Source organism: Tympanuchus pallidicinctus, unplaced genomic scaffold (assembly GCF_026119805.1).
Source record: "Tympanuchus pallidicinctus isolate F22 unplaced genomic scaffold, pur_lepc_1.0 scaffold7, whole genome shotgun sequence".
NCBI lineage: Eukaryota > Metazoa > Chordata > Aves > Galliformes > Phasianidae > Tympanuchus > Tympanuchus pallidicinctus.
The window spans coordinates 6,086,454-6,109,772 of NW_026294791.1; the positions used below are offsets into that span (position 1 = coordinate 6,086,454).

General features: G+C 38.1%; 1 protein-coding gene across 2 annotated transcripts in view; it reads left to right on the forward strand.

Moving 5' to 3' along the window:
* FAF1 (Fas associated factor 1) overlaps window positions 1–23,319 on the forward strand; it is a 142,064-nt gene that overhangs the window by 115,918 nt on the left and 2,827 nt on the right. For both annotated transcript variants that reach the window (XM_052665955.1, XM_052665956.1), the window contains exons 16-18: window positions 7,617–7,697; window positions 8,147–8,224; window positions 11,647–11,862. In XM_052665955.1, coding sequence (XP_052521915.1) covers window positions 7,617–7,697; window positions 8,147–8,224; window positions 11,647–11,862 — 375 coding nt within the window. The remainder of the gene's footprint in view (window positions 1–7,616; window positions 7,698–8,146; window positions 8,225–11,646; window positions 11,863–23,319) is intronic.

A 23,319-nucleotide genomic window follows, 5' to 3' on the forward strand; every position in this document is an offset into this window, starting at 1 on the left:
GAATTCTTTTGTGCTTTAAAAAGAGAAGTCGTCTATATAGCTTTGCTGTAAGCTGAAGTGTGTGTGAGAGAAAACCTGAACTGAAAACACTTGTAAATAGCAGCATGTAAGCATTAGTGAGTCAGTTTACACAGCTGAACTTCTCCATTTTGGATTTTTAACTCGCATGCCCATGGAAGCTTCAGACAGAGCTATTGCATAATTCTGTTTAGCACAGCATGTTTTGCAGTGCCCTCTGATGGTTATTTCAGTACAGGATGACTATTACCACAGCCTTCTCGTGGTACAGGTGTTTGTTGTGATGCTGGTTGTAGCTGTTTAGGTGTCACCTAGCAATCAGCCTGTGGGTCGTTAAGGTATTGCAGGCTGGATGCTCAAAACTCAGTCACCAACTTTCCTCAGCAAAGTGAGTCATTTTGTTAGTGGGTGTAATAGTATGGCTAGCTAAATCCTATGCTTTTGCATCCGTGTGTTAATAAAATATACTGATTCAGCCCCACACGATTTTAATTAGACAAAATGGGATGTACTTCCATAGTGTCATTCCATCATTTAACCGGTGATTGGATTTAAGGGTTTATCTGTACTGTTTGATTGATCTTTTTCTTACGTAGTCTCCAAGGAAATATGTTAAAAAATACTGAGATGTGTAAATGTAGTCAGAGTAATCCAGCATGCTTGTCTTGAGGTAGAGGTGGTCCCAAATTTAAGCATCTGTTCTCTCTCCAATCTTTTTTAAAGTGGGACAAATCTTCTTCCCTTCTTCTTCCTTTTCTCCCCTGGTCTCCTGCGCCAGTCATACACCACTGGGCCCATTGCTGGCTTTGTGACAGCTGTGTGGACCAGATGACATCTCAGAAACCTCCTCCCTCTTTTGGGCCACACTGTTGATGTGCCAGACACCTACCTGGTGTGGCTGTCACACCGTTACTGTTTTGTAAGTTTGGTACTTAGATTGAAGAGCTACAAATAATAACATGGTCAACAATGTACTGATCTTGTACTCATGTGGCACTTCTGGTAAGAAGTGGCCAATGGATAATTAAATTAGGTAGAGTCAAGGGCAGCAGCAGCAGCAAAGCCACTGGCCAAATCCGGTCCTACCCTTGTCAAGGTGGTCAAGTCTAGGATCTGCTGATCCAGCCTCAGGCTACGTATGCAAAATTATTCTGATAAGTTAATAGATGCGTTTAATATAAAGTAACAGTGGTTTACCAGCTCCCAGGGAAATAGTTTTGTGAGTTTCAGGCTCCAAGTGGTATAATAGCCACATAAATGCACAAACAATTTTGTACATCTAATAGAAATACTTTCCTTTTCTCACCATGCCTGCTCCTCTGGGCCGCACTAGAAATGTTTATACATTAACTATTGTTTGGGCAGCAGGGCTGGGGAATTTTTCAAAGAGGAAATAAATGCCACTAAAGAGTTTCTTCTGTAAGTGAAAGAGAGTATCAAAGCAGAGAACTGGCCTCCGCCAGTGTTGATCAAGGTGTGAATTGGTATTTATCATGGATTGACTTTGAAAGGAGTGCATGGTATCAGTTCCTCTTAAGTGTCAGTGCCTGCTGCTGGACTCTGACAAGAAAAATTATAATTGTAAAATATTGTACGTCTTGGAATGTCCATTTGCAAACATTCTGTTTGCTTGCTTGATCTAATTTGATAGTTAAATAATCATCTCAGCATTGCATGATGGGTCCACATAGATCCAAGTTAGTTCCTGTGTGAGATTAATGTAAAGAGATCTGTGATTAAACGCTGGCATTACAGTACAACACACCTGTTCTGGGCTGATCCTAAGCATTTTTCTCTGTTGCCTGAGGAGGAGGCTTCTCAAAGGATTACAGTAACACTTTTTGACAAGCTTATACAGGGTGGAGTTTCCATGTAATGACAAGGCTCATTTGATGGTGTCTCAGTAATGCATTCTTTTTATTTTTGCTGTCAACATTTATTACTGTAAAAGCATTGACTGTTACACAGCTGGTCTAACTTGTCCACTTTTCAGTAACAGTAGGTCTCTCATCGTATTTATTGTAGTCATGCAACACTAGCACTCCTGCTCTCAAGTTAAGACTTCAAGGTGGAATTTAAATACCTACAATTGCTTGAAAAATTTTACTTTTACAAATCCGACCTAAAGCTTCAATTTGCTTTAGACTGTGGCAGCTGATGCGCTCTGTAAAAGATATTGAGGAATGTTTAAACTGGAAAAATGGATGTAAACAGTCTTACTGAAGATAAACTGTAGAAAAATGGAGACCTGCAAAGTCTGAATCTTTGCTGTCTGATCTTAGATGACGTTCGTTCTTCCAGGATGCTGCAGGCTGAGAGAAATGTCATTCCTAATTCATATCTGGATAGAGATTTTAAAAATATGTAAATGGAAAAAAGCCACTCCAAAATAGCAACATACATCAGTTCACCTTTTCATTACTGCAGCTATTTGTAGAGATATTGCTAGTGTGTCTATCTCAGAACTGTCTGTACTATGCAGGGACTTGCTGGCCATGTTTATAACTTTACAGCAAGGAGCTTCATATCATCATGTCTTCCTTTTCTGCCTCTGTGCTGTCAAATATCAGAGATTTCCTTTTTTATTTTTTGTCCTGCAATGATGATACAGCAGTTCTGGCTTCCAACGCTTTTTTTTCTCTTCTCTTTAAAAATTGTGTCTCACAGCCACAAAGGAGACTCAAAAGGAGCAGCCCCTGTGAATGTTCTCCTAACCTGCAATCCGATGGTCTTTTCCTGCTTCAGATCATTTGCTTTTTTCCACTCCTTTCCTGGAGTTGTGCTATCCAGTTAGAGAATGGCCTAAATGCTTCCATCAGCAATGCAGGAGGACCTCTGCAATTTCTGTTTAGGAGTTGAATTAAAACCATTAGAAACTAGGCATTTTAATACCTTTAATATTTTTTGTCCCACCTAGCAGTTGCTAGTTGCTATATCATGGTATATAGTATTCACATAACAGGAGGCTATGAGAATAAATACATGAAATTCATTAAATTCCAAAGCACAAGAAGATAATGGTAATGACAGGCATCTAACAAAGACAGTGATATAACCTCTTGAAAACCCAATTAGCACATTTACTAATTATTAGTAGTTATAACTTATTAAACTACAGTAATCAAAATTCATTTGAATAAATTTTCCAACTTTGTATTTGTAATATGTTAGCACCCCAAAGCTCCAGCAATTGGTTTCCTGTTGTGTGCCATACCAGTACACCAGCAGGTACATTTGCTGCCTTCAAGAGTCTACAAGCCATTTTGAATTTGATCAAAATGCAAAGTAATGACAGTGAAAATACAGAAAATGAAATGAAAGTATCTTAAGATTGGTTCTCAGCTGTGCATGCTGCTGGCTGCAATATTAGCTTTGGATATTAGCTTTGCTTCTCCTAATAAACCTCAGCTTTCCCTGCAACACAACCCACATCTGTAGTCATCCACAAGGACACCTGGATGGTTCCTCATGGAAAGTAACTGCAGGTCTGTTTCTACAAGGTTTTGTTTCAGTTTTCATCCTTATCACTCAAAGTAAATTACAGCAATCAGTATCTGGAATTGGGCTGATACAGACAGGTAGGATTCTGCCTACCCACCTCTGCTTCTGCCACCAAACTTTCCTCTGCTTTGTTTCTGTCATCCCCACACGGCTCATGCGCTTTGTGTACACTTTTTTCTTCTACATATTCCTCATCGTGTATGTTGAAGTTACACAATGTGCAAGTCTGTCATCTGCAGTGAGTCAAATTAATGCTTTTATTAAACTGGTTTGTTTGGACAAAGGGGTGTTTCTCCTTAACGCTCCCATGAATAGCCTAAAGCACTTGCAGTTTTTCATTTCAGGGGTGGTTCAGTGAGATGAGCCATCTTTCTGGTGAACATTCAGCATTTGTGAATAAACTTTTTTGTTTTGTCTTTTGTAACATCCATTTATTCACTGATGCTCTGGTAAATGTCTTTTGCTCATGCTGATCCTTTCAAGTTGTTTTATCTGGCTTAACTTCGTAATAAAACTCATCCTAAAATGCAATGGGGAATAAAATGTAGCACATCTCCCTTGAAACCAATCAGGTGCAAACTAATACCTGGGGTTAAATCATTAAATCCTGCCTACAGCAGCAACAACAAGAAGCCCAGCACTTCCATGGTTGACATATCCAGCAAAATATCCCATCCAAAAAGCTGCCTTTTCTTTCTTAATCCTTGTGTATTTTTTCCCTGTATAAGCAGCAGGAGATGAGGATGTTGCTGTCCTAAATGCAATCAGAATTCCAGCTTTTTCATCCTCCTACATCTAGCAGTGCTTGCTGTTAGGTGCTTTATAGGTGACTTCACAAAGTGAATACGGAATAATTATTGGAAAGTGTTATCCTGTATTTCTTCTTAACCTTAACTGAGTTTTTTCTTGGTCTTGTTGCTGTGAGTATTACTCAAGAATATTTTATCTGGTCCATTTTAACCCTCTCATGAATGTGTATTTATTATTTTTTTCTTGTGATTTAACATCTCTAATGTGCGTTATAACAGAGAAATTAATAACTACAGAGTACTTTCTGTAGAAAAATTCATATTCTCTTTACTGAGGATATCAGCTTTCAACTGAAAGAACATCCACCCTTACTGGTGCACAGTCAAAATGGGAAGGCAGAGACCTTTCGTTCACCTTCTTTGTGAGTGCTTGGGTACACTGTCACCTTGATGAGCAGTCTCATTGTTTCTGTGGTATCTTTGCCTGTAGAAATCTTTCAATATCTCTGTAATGTTTGGCACTAATCACTGAATAATCTTTACTCCTGCTGTCTGCTTTCTTGAGGTAGAGGACACAGTCCTGTGTGCTGTGGTGTAATCCTCGTATGGTTTCAGTAACTGGTTTTCTTCCACCTATGAATATAGCCTCTGTTTCTGATGCAGGCAGTTCAAGTGAACCAGGATAAGACTTTGTCTGTTTATGTCTTGATTTCTTGAAAATGGAAGATGATCATTTTATATTCATTGCAAAAGTAATGTGGAAGTGCATTTACTGATGTCCAGTAGATGTTGCAAAAAGCTCACATTTGGCTAGTAACACGTATGACATGATTTTTAATTATTGCTATTTTTTAAATTTTTTTAATGCATTCTTTGTTAGTGTGATGAAAGATTCTTTGCAAAATATTTAGATCTGCTTTTTCTGTCATTTATTAAAATGTGTTCTGGTGACCGTGAGCCATCCTTATGCTTTGTGTGGTTTCCCTTAGAAGAAACAATGACAAAAAAAAAAAAAAAAAACTAGACTACAAAAATAACAGCATTGTTTAAAATTCCACCAAAGTGTAATTTTGAATTAGAGAATACGTTTGGTGTAATCACTGTAGCTGTGATTGCTCCTGTAGAGTGGGATTGGTGCCAGCTAAACACCACAACACAGGCCTGCGTTCCATATGACTGATTACATCTGCTTTTCTCCTATGGAAGTTCGAATTCCAGTGCTGTTTCTTCTACCTGCAGATGTGTTTCTGAGATGTGTTTCAGTAAAAAGAGTATTGCTTCCGTGTAGTGCAGAGATTGGTGGCACAGTCATTTACTTTTAGATGTGGCTTACATGTTTTTGGGAGGACAGGGCAGTCATGCATAGCAATTCTTCACATTCCTGGCATCTTTTTCATAATCCAGTTTTAGGACGATGATGACTATGATGAGCAGGGAGGAAACAAGTATGTAGTTTTTAATGTCTAGAATTAATATTTGTATTCTTACGGTAGGATCGATAGCGTCAGTGTATTTTGAAGGCGCCAGCCAGGTTATGTGATTTAAACTGATTTCCACAATGCTCAGTGAAGACCCTTGTAGGTAAATGGTGCCCATGCTTATCTCACAGACTCGCTTCTCACTCACTTCTTGAGTTTTCTAGACAGTTTCTGTAATGCAGAATCAAAGTCGTACGCAATTTCTCATCAATCGGAGGGTGGGTTGTTTGTTTTTGTTTGTTTTTGGTAAACTGAAGTAATATATGTTAATTGCTAGCTATCTTTGGCAAAAGAAAGAGCTTGTAATTGCAACAATTGCATCTGATCTTTCAGTTTTCCCTCTGGCATTACTGGACTTGTGCGAATCTTGACATTCAGTTATGACAATGCATGAAGTTGCAAAACATAAAAGCTGAACAGATTGTCTCCAAAACAGTTCTTAATATTTTTTTAAATGCTCGTCCCCTGGAGATTGCCTCAAGTAGTCTCCTGTCAGTAAGTTGGTTTGGGAAGATTGTTCTGCTTCCCACCGTTTTATACTTGCGGTGTGCTTACAGAAAGTGCAAAATGTTTTGGAAGAATTCAGTCTACTCACGTTGTAGCTCTGCTGAACTGAGGCAATGGTTTCTCTGTCTTCTGTTAATGAAATTTAGGAGAGACTGATTGCAGAATAATTTTGGATCCTGTTTTATAAAGAAGAAGAGTTTCCTCTAGAAATACCTCATTACTTTCCAGATGGAGGTTGTATACTTTTTACTGCAATTTATCCTTTTCTCTTATGGTTATGTGCAACTTCAGAAGTTCTTAACCACCAATACATTGAAGAGTTTCATTTGAGGAACATTCCAGCATGTTTGCATAATCTGACAGTAACAGTTGATATACTCTCCTTCCACTGAGTTTTTGCCAAGTAGAGAAGTTTCTTGGAACAAATTGATTGGATTGTTTGGAAAATGATTCCGTTCTGTGGAACAATCCTTTCAGATAAATGGAAAGATTACCATGATGCTTCAAAAAGGAGTGAGTGGTAGGTTTTCATTTCTTTGAAGCCCCAGTGTAAGTGCTGTGCTGCTGCTGCTGACTCTGGGTGACAGCACTGAGCCCACCAGCAATTTTGCAGCTAAACCTTACTGACTTTTGTAGGAAACACTGCAACCTCTGCAGGGCTCTGAGAGGATTATAGGATGTGAGAAGAGTAAGCACAGTGCAGCATGCTCTTCTATGGCTGCAGCACCAGAGGACAGAGCAATGGATTGCGTACTTTGCTTTGTCAGATATCACCCTGCTGCAGTTATTCCAGCTTTCAGGGATATCTGCATTGTGATCCTCCTCTGTGTGGATGATGCCTCAGTTTGTCACTGGCATATTTTTCATGATCTCTTACTGTTTGTGCTGTATTTGCTAATAAGATAATTTGCTAGGTTTGCTGGCATGCTAACCTCATGTTTCTTGTCTGCCTGCCTCTGTGTGTTTGAGACACTTCAGGGCAGAGCTTATTACTTCTAATTGTTGTATTCAATATGAATTGAGGTCTGTGGGTGATGCTTAATAGCCATGACCCTAGGCAGATCCTTCTGAGGACAAGTTTACGAGGAAGGACCTGGGAGCAGGCATCCACATGAAGGATGAGCGTTTGCCTGCTGTCAGTTGGAGCAGAAAGCAAGCTAAAATCCAGCCTTGTTCTCTGAAGCAGTGCCCTTCCTTACTACAAGGCAGGCCAATGGTCGGCTGCATGACTGACATCCCTGTGAGATATCAAATATTCTTCTATTAAGTCACTGAGGGTAGAAAATAGCGGTGAACATAAAGATATGTGTCCTGGTTGTCACTGTGTGCTGCTAGTTTTCATTTTCTTTTTTTTCTTCCCCAGGATGAACGTGAAGCCAGAGAAAATGTGAAAAGGGAGCAGGACGAGGCATACCGCATATCGCTCGAGGCTGACAGAGCAAAGGTGTGGGAAAGTGGCAGTGGGGATGCTGGGGCTCTTTACAAGTGGTGAAATCTCTGTGGAGCAGAGGATTCCCTCACTTCAGTTCTGCTTTTTAAGATTAGAGCTTTGCTGTAGGAGCTGTAATTGCCTTAAGTGGCAATGAAATGGTTAGGCAATTTAAAATGGAGATTTCAAAATATATGTAAACAATCACAGTAATGTTGTAAATTCTTGATGACTGAAGTTGAGTTGAGATTACTTTCCATTAACAAGCTTCAAGAGGACTGTGAAGGCTTTATTCATATGGCTTTATGTTATGCAGATACGTCAGTCATCCATGAACCATTCCTGTTCCAACAGAACAGTTAAGAAGTTTCTTTGCTTTCATACAGCTTAACGGACACCACTAAACAGAATGCTGGAAAGTGAACGGAATACATGTGTGATTACTGTTTGTTTCTGTTTATTAGAGGGAAGCACAAGAGAGAGAAATGGCAGAGCAGTTTCGTTTGGAACAGATTCGGAAAGAACAGGAGGAAGAACGTGAGGTGGGCTGTTTCACTTCTTCAAGCTGCTTTCTGGATTCTTGATGCTTCTGGAGGTCACAGCTTTCATTCAGCACACTTTGTAACCTTAATTCAAAGTGTGCTTTTTAATGCGAACCTCAATATTTTTATTTATTTCTTATCATATACGTGTAAAACAACATAGGCATAGCTGCAGGTATAAATTACCTTGTGCATGGATTTATGTTAGCGGCTTCCTTTTTTTTGACTCCTGGCAAATACAGAATATATTTTGGAATAGGTTGATTGAATATTTTTTATAGTTTGAAAGAGAAGAAAAAAGGCTGTGTTACAGCCATGTTTCTTCCCCTGAAGCCCCACCACATTTCAAAAGAAAGGTGAAACAAGCTAGTCATTAGAGGATTTTCAGCTGTTCTGTGAAGTGATCTTGAAATAGATGTCCTTACAGGGCTGCTATGAAACACAGCTATTTGAAAAGGGCTTTGAAACCTTTGAATAAAATTTTCAGTACACATAAATGTATTGACTGAAAGCAGAGTTGACTGAGCGTTGTCCCAATTGAATACATATTTCCTGAGTATCGTTTCAATATTACCACAAATATATATTTTGAATATTTATTCACTTATATAAAACATGAGAGTTCCTTTTTTTTTTTCGTGGAGCTTATATAACTTTTTTGCTCTGTCTCCCATCGCTGATGGAGATTTGGAATTTGGTGTTTTATTCTCATTTAATTTTCCATTTTGTTGAAGCCCAGTAGAATCCTGATGAATCACGGCCTTCCTCATCCCCCCCTCCCAGACTTAAATACATACTTGACATTTCAGTCTTGTGTACTTTGCTGATGTATGAAAAAATTGCATTACACAACTGAAAAAAGTTGGCTACCAATGCATCTATTATTCCCTGAGATAAACCTGATAAACAAACTTTATAAGCAATGCATTTGCATATATATTTTGACCAAGATAATTGCGTTAGAAAATCTGAACCATTTAAGCATTCAAAATCCTTTTAAACAGTTCTGCACTGTAAATACTAGATTCAGTCAAAGCCATCGTATTCAGTGGTCTGGTAGAAATATAGTTCACTTCTCCTGTATTATCCTACAGTATCTGGTGAGTTTTTTTAGCTCCTGTTGTTAACATAAGCCAAGAATCAAAAATAAAACACAGCTGGGTGGGCAACGTACAGAGCTGGACTGTGAGAATTTTGTCAGGTAATCAAAAGGCTGCCATTCTGTGAGGTCAATAGCAATTGGAAACGAATCAGTACTGTAGCAGTAACAGTTACTGAGAAATCCATCACCAGATTGAAATAATAAGTATGTTTTATTTATTTAAGTAATTTCGTGTGCATAGAAACAATAATTCAGTCTGCTTTAGTGTATCTGCTCCTGAACCTTTTCTAACACGTTGCCCTTCTGAAAACTGTTTTCCTACATAAAGCCTGCAAAACGAGTCCCTGTTATCAAAACCAGTGTGGGCTTCCCTGTTTTAATGTAGGCTGCAGTAATGAAAATAATAGGATCTATTTACTTAGTAGAACAAAAGGGATTTTAACAATAATGTTTACTAACACTCCCATTTTCAAGTATACAGATTACTTATACTGAATTGTTTTGCGACAGTGTTTACTTACAGAAGTGCCTTTATGTTCAGTTCATATATTTAAAGTCAGACTATTGAGCTATTCACATACCCAACAGCTTTTTATCAACAAAACTGAAATTGCTTGCTCAGATTCAAGAGTTGTTAATGTGATCCATCTCATCATTGTTTTCTGACTTGATTTGCTGGTACAGAATATCCATTGTAAATTGCCATTTCACGTTGAAGCCTGGGAGACTGGTTACTTTGGGGAGCGACGCATTCTTTGCACAAAGAAAGGAGCTCTAATGAGCTACTGTTGTTTATTTTTCTATAATATAATTGATTGGGTTCCGTAAATAATGTAGCATCTGTTGTTATACTGTGTGGGGAAATGTCAAAACAGAAAGACAGTAAGCAGGTGGTTGAGTGTGAAGAGAGAGAAAATTAAAATAGAATCTATTTAAAATATAATCTCATAGTAGATGAGCAAAAATGAACTCAAGTTCTATGTATAAATATTTATACTGAGCTATAATTTGCTTAGAGATTCGTGTGTAAGATGTAGACTATTTAAAAGGCTTCATCATCTTGCTCTTGCCCATTCCTTTCCCTTCAACATAATCTTCCTCCATCAGTTTCTGGAACTAAATGACCTTGGGAAGATTTTCAAAGGCACAAATAGCAACTGTGCATCATGAAAGTTCCTTGAAAATCAAGGTGAATTCTAGGTGAAATCTAGGCCTGACTGCCTCTTCGTTTTGGAAAGGTGCATTTTGGATGAGGAATTACTGTGCTGCTTTTTGTATTCGTTGTGATTCTCATTAACTGCTGCATTAAGTGAGGTGGTAGCTAACAGGACTGCTTTCTAAGTATCATCTAATTTGTAAGAAAAATCAGTATCTGTCCAAGAGAGCCAACAGCACTTGGTATCCCTGAAAATCAAGCCTACCTACTGCAGCAGTCTGGCATTAGCTATCTTTGGTGGTGGTGGTGGTGGTTGATTTTTTTTTTTTTCCTTTTTTTAATTGTGATCAAAGTGTTAGTGTAGGTTCTGGGGCAGGGAAAGAAGGATAGACTTGATTTCTGCCCTTAAAATCTTAACATCATCAAAACACACAGCATTTAGATACACGATGTGCCCTGGTCATTGCAGTGCTGCCTGGTTGCATGCATTTGTTTCAGAAGATGTGCACAGCTGTGCTTGGAGTAATTGTCCTGCAAATGATGATATTAATTGCTGTCTTAAAATCTTAATGCTCCTATGTCTGTCTGACCAATTTTCTTGTTTGACTGTTCTGATTTTTGTATATACAATAGGTATCTAATACATCTTTGTGCTGTTTTTTATTATGTCTAGCAGTGTCTTAGTTTATTCATAGTAAATCTCCTACATACATTTCTTCTTATTCTGAGCTGCCACCAAGTGCCCCTGTCTCTGTTACAAACTCTGTTTAGGAGGAAGGCAGTTTGATAACAAGTGCATTTCAAGAAATACTTTTTCTGCCTTCAGTTTATAGCCATTAAGGAAGCAATTGGCTGCTTGACAATTACTCTCTTTCAAATTTTTCAAGGCTTTCTGCCAAACGATTAAATTACTTCTTATCTCTTTTGTGTGTTAACAGTAGACCAAATAATACATGTTATAAAAAAGGATTTATTTTTATTAGTTGTGTGGTGGGCTGTTATTAAGGACTGAATAGAAATAATTTTGTCAATGAGATATAAAGCAAAACTATGGCTCTGGAACACTGTGGTATATCTTGAAATTCTGTAAGACTTAAACAAAAAAGCTCTCTATCCTTTTCATCAGTTGTTAATATTACATCCTAAATGGTTATTTTTCCTCAGGCTATCAGGCTTTCTCTTGAGCAGTCTTTGCCTCCAGAACCAAAAGAGGAAAGCACCGAGTCGGTCAGCAAGCTGCGCATCCGGACGCCCAGCGGAGAATTCTTTGAGCGGCGTTTCCTGGCCAGCAGCAAGCTGCAGGTTGTCTTTGATTTTGTGGCTTCCAAGGGATATCCTTGGGAGGAATACAAGCTTCTGGGCACCTTTCCGAGGAGAGATGTGAGTAAATATACCTTCCAGGAATAATGCTACTGCTTCTGAGTAGTCTGTGTTTAGGTGACCGGTACGTTATAGGGTGGTAGAAGATAAAAGATACGTGTGCGTGAGCCAGAGTGCTGCCAAGCACCGTGGCTGGGAGCAAGCCAGATGCTAACCTAACAGTGTTGTCATGTTACGTACAAAATTGCATTGCAAAATCTGTTTCCAGTGGCATTAAAAAAAATGTTCAGTTTCTGAAACAAACAAGTTGTGGATCGCATTTAGTGAAAGCTCTGTAAACTCTGACTGTGAGCCTGCATCTCCTGCTTCCTGTCTCGCAGAAAACAGCATCAGTGGTAGCATGCTGTTTAGGTCTGTTACAGGCTGGTATTTCTGTCGTTTTATTTTTGCCATTTTGTTGCAATTTTATGTCATGAGCAGGAGGAAGGCTCAGTGTCAGATCATAAGTGGTTTTGAGCTAGTCAGTACCCTGTGATGAATTATTCATCCACCTGTTACATTACCACTAAGTAATCATTTATGCTTTCTACCTCCAAATTCTGATGATGCACTTGCTTGGGACTGATTTTCAAAGTCAATACCACATACTGCTTACAAAAGCAAATTCAGTTCTGTTGGTTTGTCAGTGGATATTTGTGTGCTGGTTACTTGATTTCCCTCAAAATATGCTTATTACTCTACTACAATTTAACTTTCACTTTTTATCTAGTCATTCATTACCTTACAGCAAAAGTAATAGTCAGTGGGTCTAACTGCAGTGGTGACAGGAGGTGCTGCATAAAAGGTGAAGCTGAAGGTAATGGGTGATACAGAGTTGACTACAAACTGAGCCAATCAGCAATGACTGAAATACAGCAGGTTTTGACCACACTACCGCAGTACTGCAAATGAGTTGGGGCAGCTCTGGGCAAGGGAAATCTTCAGGTGACTGGTGAAGCCATTTTTCATCAAGGGAACTCATTATCTGAGTTGCTTTTCCGTTTTCTTTCTCATCACTGCCAATGGAGGAAGTTCACTAGGAATAGGGCTCTGACTGGCATGGTGACAGCACTATTTTGTGACATCAACTTATTGCTTTATCATCCGATTTATCAGTTGTTTTAAACAATACAAGTACTCCAAAAGGAGAAGAAAATAATGTCATTAACAAGCTACGACCTTGGGAGTGGATGTGATTTCTGAAGATATTTAGCATAGCTCTGTAAACAAGATTGTAGTACTTGCAGCTTTTTTTTTTTACCTTGTCTTCTATTGAGAATCTTAATCAGTCTGACTGAGAAGGCAGTGTCATTAATCACTAATTAACTTTACTCCTTAAGCATGTGATGCTGTTTCCAGTGGAACCAAAGATTAGAAGTCAGCTGTGTTTCCAGTATTATAGATCATTCAGTTTATTCAACAGAAGAATCTTTTACAGTCCAAACAATGCTCGTGTGTATTTAAAATATTCTGCAAGTTGTAGCTCTCTGCTTGTAATACATTTGTCTTAGTACAATTTTACTTCCACAAAAACCTGTAAAGACATTACTGCATTTTTTTTTATTTTTGCAGTTTAAAGCCTCACTGTTTAGACTGACTGTATCTGTATATAATCACATCCCTGTCACCATTAATTGACTGGATGGCTCAAACGAGAACGAGCAAAAAAGGAATGGAAAAGAAGACAGGCCACTAATTCAGAATGGGGTGGTGCTCTCAGTAGATTTGTGAAACTACAAGGGAGAAAACACTGAGGCGGAAAAAGAATTTCATGGCAGGCTACAGAGCTGTTGGTCTGTTGCAAGACCCTGTCATCTTTTTGCTATGATTCCAACTTAATAGTGCCATGTCTGAGGAGTCACATAAATGATTCATGCTGATTTGACTCAGTGGCAGTGTATGAATCTGGTTGCCTTTATGACCACCAGAACTAACAGATAGAAAGTAATCCCCAGGGGGTTTCTAACTGTAAATGACATCTGTCATGTTCCACATGGAACTTGGAAAGCTGGAATTGTTTTAGTCCACAAAGAGAAGAGTTTTGTTTGTTTGTTTAAAAAATGAAAAGATGAATGCATTGAAAGCATGCTGACTACATTTGTTACCTTAGGCTTTGTGGCATACGGCCTCTTCAAAGTGCAGTGTAAGTTGACAAGACCCTTCTGCTATGTGTGTCACAGACATCCGTTGAAGTCTGTGGAAAGAAAGAAAAACAGAGTATTTGCAGTGCTTGTGCTCAAGAAAAAAAAGATAACATTTAAATTGTCTTTCTATATTTAAACTGTAACATTTTTGGAAGACAAAAAATTGTTTTGAAGTTACCAGAATTCGTTTGTGGAGCATTCACTGCAGCTAGATGAAAAGATCTCAAGTTAATAATCTTTCTTCTCTCCTTATCTATATTACACTAGCATACACACTCCCAGAAGTATCTGACTTATCTAAATGAGGGGATTATCTCCAAGCAAATCAGCATTTTCTGGTGGGAAACTTGTCAGAAGAATTTTTACCTGTTTTTCAAAATATGCTTTTCAAAGCCACCAGCCTTGATACATTGAAGTATTTTCACTTCTTTGGTAAACAGAAATTCATTAGATCTTAGTTCTATGTTCCAGTTGCTTACACAGATATCCTTAGCTAACTTAAAGTTGGTATCATAACCCTACTGTAAATACAAACTTCTACACATGAGTAAATACACAGATTAACCTTTTCTAGACACCACTTGTAGTTTTTAAAGCAGCAGTGACATTCCAAAGCATTTAAGCACATGCAGCAGCTTGTTATTGGGCCTTTGTCACTGACTGTGTTGTTCTTTCTATTAGCACTGAAATTAGGTATTAACCACCTCCTTTCTCAATACCTTAACCAAGACACAACCGCATACCTTACCAGAAAGGTGTTCCACACTGGTGGACTGAGCCAGCAGGTAATTTGTTCCTCTACATTTGAAAATGCTTGGCAAGCACATCCTTCTGAGCAAAAGCAGTGGTACGAGTTCTCTGCCTTATTCTTAAATGCACCTGCAAAGGCTTTATGGAAGTAAATGAATATGCTGTTTAAACGTGTGTGCTGGTTTTAGAATTATAGTTCTTCCAACAGTCACTCTCATCTTCAGAATGCATTCAGCTATAACAGAGAAGAGCTTACACTGAGCATATTAGCCTGTTCAGTCAGATTTCTCTTTCACATTTTTTTCATCAAGGCCCTTTCAAAAGCCTTCCCAAACACTGATTTCAGGAGTCATCTCAGCCTGCTTTCTGCATGGTCTGTCTTCTCCCAAACTCTGTACACCTTCTGTATGACCGGTTCCTCACTTCCTTCTGTGGAGATCTGCAGAAGTATTCCTGTAACTCTCTAATGTCTTGTGAACTGGGCGTTTGATCGTGCTGTAGGAAAAAAGCTGAAATGTACCATATCTAGTTGAAGCTGTGCTTAAATCGTGCCGAACAAACCCACCCAAATGAGTGCCGTAGGGATTAATGGTACATTTGTAGGAGTTCTGTGATTTGTATCAGCAGGTGAGGTCCTGGAAAGCTCTCTCAAGTCCATCTCGTTAGCAAATAAAGACTTTGAGCTTACCAATTTCAACTAAAATATCAAAGCTACAGCGTACAAATTCTTCTTCTCATTTCTCCTTGAAGTGGATTATGTAGTTATGTATTTAGGAGAATGCATTTTGCAGACTGCTTTAGAAACTTAAGCTTTTTATTTACTGTATCTGGAAGCCCTGGTAAGCCAAGATTCTACAGTATTTCACATTTTGTTTTTCTGAGACAGAGCTTAGGATCAGGTGTCAGTTAAGTCACTTAAGGTTATTTAAATGCATTTAAAATGTTGCTTAATAATTCAGAGCCAGTTTGCTCTATTTAGAGTATTAAGATTTTTTAAATCCTTTTAATTAACCAATTTCAACAGCAGTTTGAATAAACAGAAACAAAAATCTGCGTCCCCTGAAAGCACAGAAAATGAATTTAACTCAAGTCACATGTCTATTTAAATTAGGTACAATCAGGATTTCAGCAAATTTGGTGCCAAACCGTTCTTCATGTTGTGTAGAAATACAGAGTGAGACAAAGGCAGATAAGATTGTTCATTTCACTGTTCTGGTGGGAGAAATCCTTTTTTACTCCCACGGTGAAAATGCAGCAACAGAATAGTAAGCATCAGTGCTCAGCACTCATCTGAACAGGTGGCTGTCCTCTGATCCTCTCCAAAGGGTAAAATTATGATCCCTGTACGACTGCGCTAAGTAGTTCAGCAATGTTGTGTATTTCAGTCCATTCTAGAATCCATTCCTTGTATGAATTGTTCTGCATTGCACCCAGTGCAAACTAATTCCTTTCTAATAATCTGCTTTTAAACTCATTAGTGGTGTTTAAACTCATTAAATAGTTCCTGAAAAAAAATGCATGTCCAGGACCACTTCTCAATTTTAACATCATCTTGATAGAAAGAATGAAGAAATATTTAGCTGGAGAGAGGATTTGTGCAGTATCCTGGTTATACCTAATAGCAGTTTTAGTATTTAGTCACTCACATAATCTGGGAATGGAGCTTGAACAAGGAGGAATTCAGAAGAACAGAATGTAACATGATTCACGTAACTTAAGCAGCAATATCAATAGTATTTCCTGCTATATAAAATAGTGCCTATCTGTTTTCATTCACAATAATCTAAAATTATTCAGGCCAGTATATCTGATGATGGCATGTAATTATCAACTTTATCTAATTTGCAGGAGGCCACAGGCACAGAGTTGACGTCCCTCCTCCTGGCAGTTCAGACTGTCATTATGTCAATACTACCAGCCCTTGCCTTTTTTCTCTTTGAGGATATATTATTTTATTTATTCAAGCAGCTATGTTTAGCTTAGTTAAGACACTGAGAATTTGTCTAAGTAAATTGGCCATAGCAGACCAGCATATTCCTGTGCCTCTTCTAAGGGCATGATTTCTGGTCTTTCTTCCTGTTTGCTGTTAAAGGCGGAACGATGGGACTGATAACTTTTGAATTCCAGAGGGCTGGAGCAGATATAGCTGCAACCAGAATGCTGATCCTTGCAATCCTTATGTTTCGTTGGTTTTGATAAGTTTGAAGCAGTGTCACCTTCTTTCGGCCAGCACCTACAAAAGCAGTAGTCGATATTCTCATCCTGCTGAAGTTGGCGGCAGTGCTTGTAGTTCTTGAGGTTATTACAGAGTAGATGCTCCTTGAAATGTAATGCCTGTTTCTGTGCAAATGTGATTTCCATAGATGTAGTAAAAAATTCTGTAAGTATTATAGAAAAGATTTCCATGTTTTCTTCCAAGAATGAAAGATTTGATCGGCTTCTTTAGACCTAATGTTTGCATAACTGTGATACCTAAAGAGAAAGATAAAACCACTTCTTATATAAAGTCACTTTAGAAAGGAAATGTATATGTTCATTTACTCTAAAAATAATTGTGTTCTGTAGGTGAGTATAGTTTCTGATCTCGTGTGACAATTCTGTCTGAATATGGGGAATGTTTAACTAATCTCAGCAAATAGGAGTGCATTTCAGATAAGCTGTTCTACTTAAGACTCACTGAAGTAAGCATTCACCAGAGAACTGAATGCTGGATGTGAGCTCCTAGTTGAGTCATCCTCATTAGTTAGCCCAGTGACTAATACCAGCCACGTGATTAATGTATTGCATCCAAGCACATCCCTCTGACCAGAAGGGTTCTTTTATTCAGCACTGCACCATTTCACAAAACATTTATTTCAGGGAGGCGTGCTCCCTGAAAGCACGCCTGTTAAGAGGAAGATGCCTTGTTTAAGCCGTGGAGCTTTGCTGTTGGATATGGGTGATACAGCGTAAAGTAGCTCAAAGTCACTTTTTACCTTCTTTCTGCGGAATTTGTGCTTAATGTCAGTTTTGCAGTTTCATTCCCCTCGTAGGAAGAAAACGTAATGATAAAATACCAATAAAGAGCCTTTGTAGTACTATGATACCAAGAATGCTGTGTCTGCTTACCAGAAAATTTAATGATCTCCTGCTGTTTTGGTAATTGCATAAGTAATACATCAGACTAACTCACCAAAGCAGTCTTAGGCGCGCTTTTCATTCTATTTACCTATCTACCAATCACAATGTTATACTGTAGATACCATTGTGCTAGCTGAACATCTTAATCCTTTGAACTTGATAAAAATCCTTTTGGATTGTTAATTAAGTTCATATGAATGCAATCATGGATCGCTCTCACGTGAGTGACTGTGTTCCTGTCTGTTCCCCTTCGGGACCTACGATTGCACAGCAAAGTTCTTGCAGTGCATTTGAGGCACTAAATGCATTTATACATTCGCAGACTTTCAGAAGATGCAGCTTTCTTTCAGCACGTCATCAATATGTACTGTGAAAGCTACAGAGTTTCTGGGGCTGGGCTCTGCCATCTCTGTAGCTAGCACGTTTTTTAAATAATTAAATGCATGAATAATGGTTAGTTTGGTATAAGCAGGTTGGCAGCAGTGCCCACGAGTGACAGACTGCTTTGCTCCTTGGCACAGCGGAAAGGACACTTAACATACAAATGCTCTGATCTGTAAATGCCACTATTTAAATCTTTTCTACACTCAGCAAGAAAACCGAAAGTAAATAGTGTGAAGGTGAGGGAGCTTTTCCTTTGTCAGGAAAAGAGGTGTTCCAGGCTATTCCATCAGCTTCTCTTTTTTTCTGAGAAATCACACGGAGAATTACTGAACAGATCATTGATTTCAAACCGAACAGAAGGGATAAAAGACCAAAAAATCTGAGGAGAGCTTTACAGCATCTCCCTCTGCCCTCAAAATCTGGAGTTCTCCGTTGCTGGTCTGGGATTTGCTGGCACCAGGAGAGCTGCACCATCAGGTGCGTGCAGGCTGTTCACCCAGCTCAGACACCAGCACTAACCTCGACTTCTTGCTCTCCATGTATTAGGCAACTTCTGTGATATTTCAGTACTATCAGCGTCGCCGTTTCTTTTACGTGCATGTAAGAATGAGGAGTGTTTATGTTCTGTTAAGCTTTGTTCTGCAAACGTGATGTAGTTTTCCCAATTAAAAAAATGTCAGTAGAATTGTGAATTCATAATGTTGGACTTGTAAAAAGCACCAAGTAGTCCAGGCCTTTCACTGCAACGCCAAGCTTGGGCTTCTTATCTACACTGCTTATTTATATTATCATTATGCCTAGTGTTTTATAAAACCAAGAAGAATACAGTTGCTATTTTTTTTTTCTTAATTTACTGTCTTAAAAGACAAGTAATGCAATTAAGGTTTCTGCACTGATTAAAATCTATGTAGCAAATTCTCTTCTTATAACAGTTATGATAAGTTGCTGACAGCTAATACTAGATAGAGGGTATCTCAGGCAGCTGTACAGCTTTTATAAGACAGGAAAGCTTGCTCAAAGTACAGGCTATATAGCATCAGTTTTCTGTCTTATCTGTATCTGTTACTTTGCTCAGTAAATATACTGACTAAATATGCTGAATCTAAAATAACGTTTCAAGAAAATCACTGGAGTGAAGTGAGAGGGAGTGTGATGTATCTGCATGAAGGCTTTGAAGTAAGAATGAGACTAGAAGTCTTTTACTATGACTTATTTTTTCCTTATTTGAGATGGCTTTCTTCAATTGAGATGTAAATCATCTCAAAGTTTATTCAACTAAACCAGATCTAATTGCATATATTTATGTGAAGTACCCCTACTTTTGTTTGTTGCACTAGTTGGACACATTATCTGTATAACCCATGGATATTTCAATATGTGGGAAGAATTCACTGTATTTGTTTGTGTGTCATTCTGAAAATATAGTTTTTTTAAACAGACCTGGTGCTTTACCAGGTGTGCCTTTGAGTAATTTCTATTGCATTTATACTTCAGGAGGATTAGGAAACAGAGTAAAAGAACTCTTTGTCCATTAGATTCATTAAATGTATTCATGCGTGTGTAAATGGTATAGAGGCTGTGCTGCTCAGGAATCAGATCCTTGTCCTAGGGTGGAGAGAAAGGTGAAGGGTGTGATATTTACTGCTTGGGTAAGTGTCATAATAATTGTGTATTTGATTCTTTATTTTTAAATGACCTTCCTGGGCACAAAGCCATTTTTATGTCTTTATCTTTTCCCTGCAGAGTTGGGTAGGGTAAGGAACCACACCTTTGAAATTGTTAAAGTACAGCTGTGCAGGATGTGAGCGTGCGATGGAATGGATAGGACAGCAAAGGGGAAGACAGAAATCATACCAAAGTGATCGGAGAAGGAACAAAGTGTTGCTTATGCTAGTGATATTTTTCACCATTGAGTCTTTTTTTAAAAGCAAACAGCACAAACAAGGTATTTGTTGAAAATAAAGCCTAAGTAATTACTACGTTCTTCAAGAGAAACAGAAATTAGCACAGCTATCCTTTGGTGGTTTTGCATAGTTGTATATCAAACTTCAAAGTGCTGCAGAAGTACTTCAAGCCAGCTACTTTGTGCTTAGTTGAAATAATTACCACAGAATTAATTTGAAAAATGCCTGTTGCAATAACGCATTTCCTGTGCACCAATCCAGCACAAGTTATATAGTGAAGCTCTTGGAATTAAAACCTTGGATTAAACCTTAGCTCTAGTGCACAAAAGCATAAGGCCCTATAAAACTGTATCCACAGATGGAAGAAAAATGCTGTTTTACCAACTGAAATGTACTTTGAAACGTTCTATAGCTTGATCGCAAGGTACAGCACTGACAGAAATAAGGTCCTGTTACCACCTCTGGGCACCTTGCTGGGAAACCTTCCCCTGGAGAGTGTCACAGTCTGTGCAGAAAGTCGTTTGCCTAAAAACGAAAACTCCTAACATACTGTTTGCTTTGGCTTTGAGTCAGTGCTAAATGCATATACGTGTTATTGTACAGAATCCTTGTGCTTGAATATTTAGCCATTTTGCTGCCACTTAATGTACTCTCAGCATCTCAGCATTGTGCCTTTCCTTTGCCACCCCCCTCACTATGCAAATTTGGAACCCCATTGTCTGGGGCTTTTATTTTACTTCTCATTATAATACAATGCTAAGAATTCAACTTAATAAAACCATAAAATGCGTGTTTTAAGTACATTTGCCTCACTCACTGCTCTCACCATGGGAGTTGTGTGCAGACTCTAAAAATGCATATAGGTGATTGTTAGTAAGACAAACATTGTGGGACTTTAAAATACAGAGAAACATTAAGCTTTTGGTATTTGATTAGCAAGTGCAGAGTGCTTAACTCAATTTATTTTGTAACCATGATCAAGAAAGCATGTAGTTGGGCATTATGGGTACCTATGTTATGAGTGAGTTCAATAGGAGCAAATGAGATTAAATATATAAATATGTGCTTAAATTATTTCCTGCATAATTGTCAATAATATGCAATAAATCTATAAGTAATACAAGTGTGGAGCTTATAGACAGTGTAACTTAGGTAATGTGCAGAGCTCTTTAGAGCAGAACACGGTGCAGTGACATGAGAGCAAAGTCTCAGCACTGAAATGGGCTCCAAAATGTGTCCTGATGCTGATGAAGCAAAGTACACAAATTTAAATACGACAATATTTTAATTCTTTGTGTTGTGAAATAACCCACATAGATGTACTTAATGTAATTTATTAATGTGCTGCGCTGGACACATCTTTGTGGGTTACAGCTCTTTAATCTTTATTATGCATAATTCTTTGGTTTCTAAGTCTATTCAAAAATACTTTCAAAGCATCTTGGGTCTTACATTTCATATGTTTACAAGAGAAACCATTTATTTTGGTTGGGGGTGGATTCACTAATAAGGCTGCTATTCTTTGTAGTGAACATCATGTTTACAAACCACAAATAACAAAGTAGAAGCTGCAGAAGGGTTATGGTGTGATAATTAAGTACAATGGCGACCTATATGAACAGAAAATGCCAAGGAGCTAAAACAAAGCAACAACAGCTTTGTTTGTTGACAGATGCATGAGCCATATTGTTAGTTAATTGGGTAATGGTGTAAACATTTGCAAACTCTGCTGTCCCTCAGTGAATTAAGCAGCACACTGAAATTATGGTGAAAATCTGCACAGTCCTTTTGCTGCAGGTACTCCACAGTGCTTTTAACTAACCTTCTGAGCTTGAGGTCTTTGAGGAAAGAGCATCACACGCTGTTAAAATCTGAAGTACTTGAAGTTTGCAAACCTGAGGGTTCAGATTAGGATAGGGACCTTGAATTAGGATACAAATAGTAATTTTAAAAATAGAAATAAAAATACTAATAATGAATAATTATTTTCCATAAGCTTACAGTCTGGAATATTGTTTTCATTGCCTACGTTTGCTTTTCAGTGTTTTTTCATCAAATGTAGGGAAGATTTGTTTTTGTTCTCTCCTGCTTTTTCCTGCAGGAAGAGGTTGCAGGGTTTTAAAGCAGAAAGATCTAATTAGATAATGGCTTTAACTGAAAAGGAGAACTGCTTTTTTTTTTCCAGGTGCACGATACATTATGTGCAGTGAATTGCAGAGACTCCTGTTTGCCTCCCTTTCTGTGTTGGAGCGCAGTGGACTGTAGTAGAATACTAAAGCATCAAAAAATGCAACAAGATACTTAATTAGCATACTTCTGTAATCACAAACTTAAATGCACTACTTTGGCTGTTTTTTACATAACAGATTTGCTTTCTAAGATATTAACCTTTCAATAATTTAAGCGGCACCTCTGCAGGAATGCATAATTGGACTGTAGATAATAGGAATCTAAAATTGACTCCGGTGTTTTTGCAAATTATTTTTCTCTTCAGCCACTTAGCAATAGCTCCCCACACTACTAGAAGTGTAAGAAAATATGTCCCCGCTTTGGAAAACTAATTAATGAGATGCATCTGATGTATATATCAGATATGTATATATGCATCTGTCTCATATATGTATGATTTAAATTCTGTTGCAGTCAGAAAGGTGAAACTGTGTCGATTTTAATGGACGTAGGAAGTGATGGCTCTTTAAAGGTAATTCATTATTTAAGCGAGTGCAGTTATCCAGTGAAACAAGTGAGGTACAAATATATTTTAAATTTGTCTGTTTTGGGAAGGGAAGAGAAAAGGCACAGTACTGTTTCTGTCAAATGGTAACAGGAGTGGTAAATTATGCATTTAAGAAAAATATTACATTTATAATTTCGTATATTAACTCATAATCTGTTGTTTCATCGAGGCTGATTTTTTTTTTTCCAAAGAATAATTTTAGAAAGCAGTGGCGTGAAATGGTATAAACACACTTAACTCCAGGAAAAACGTCGTGAGCGTGGATTTGCCTTTATACCCACAGCATAACACTATGATCTCTCACTGGAATTCTGCTGTTCCTTCCTGCATTGTCTGCATACCTTTATAAATGCGACGAGAAGTCAAGACTCCAGTAAACAATCCTATAACATGAATGTATGCATGTAACTGTGTAAATGTAAATGATATGTAGACATAT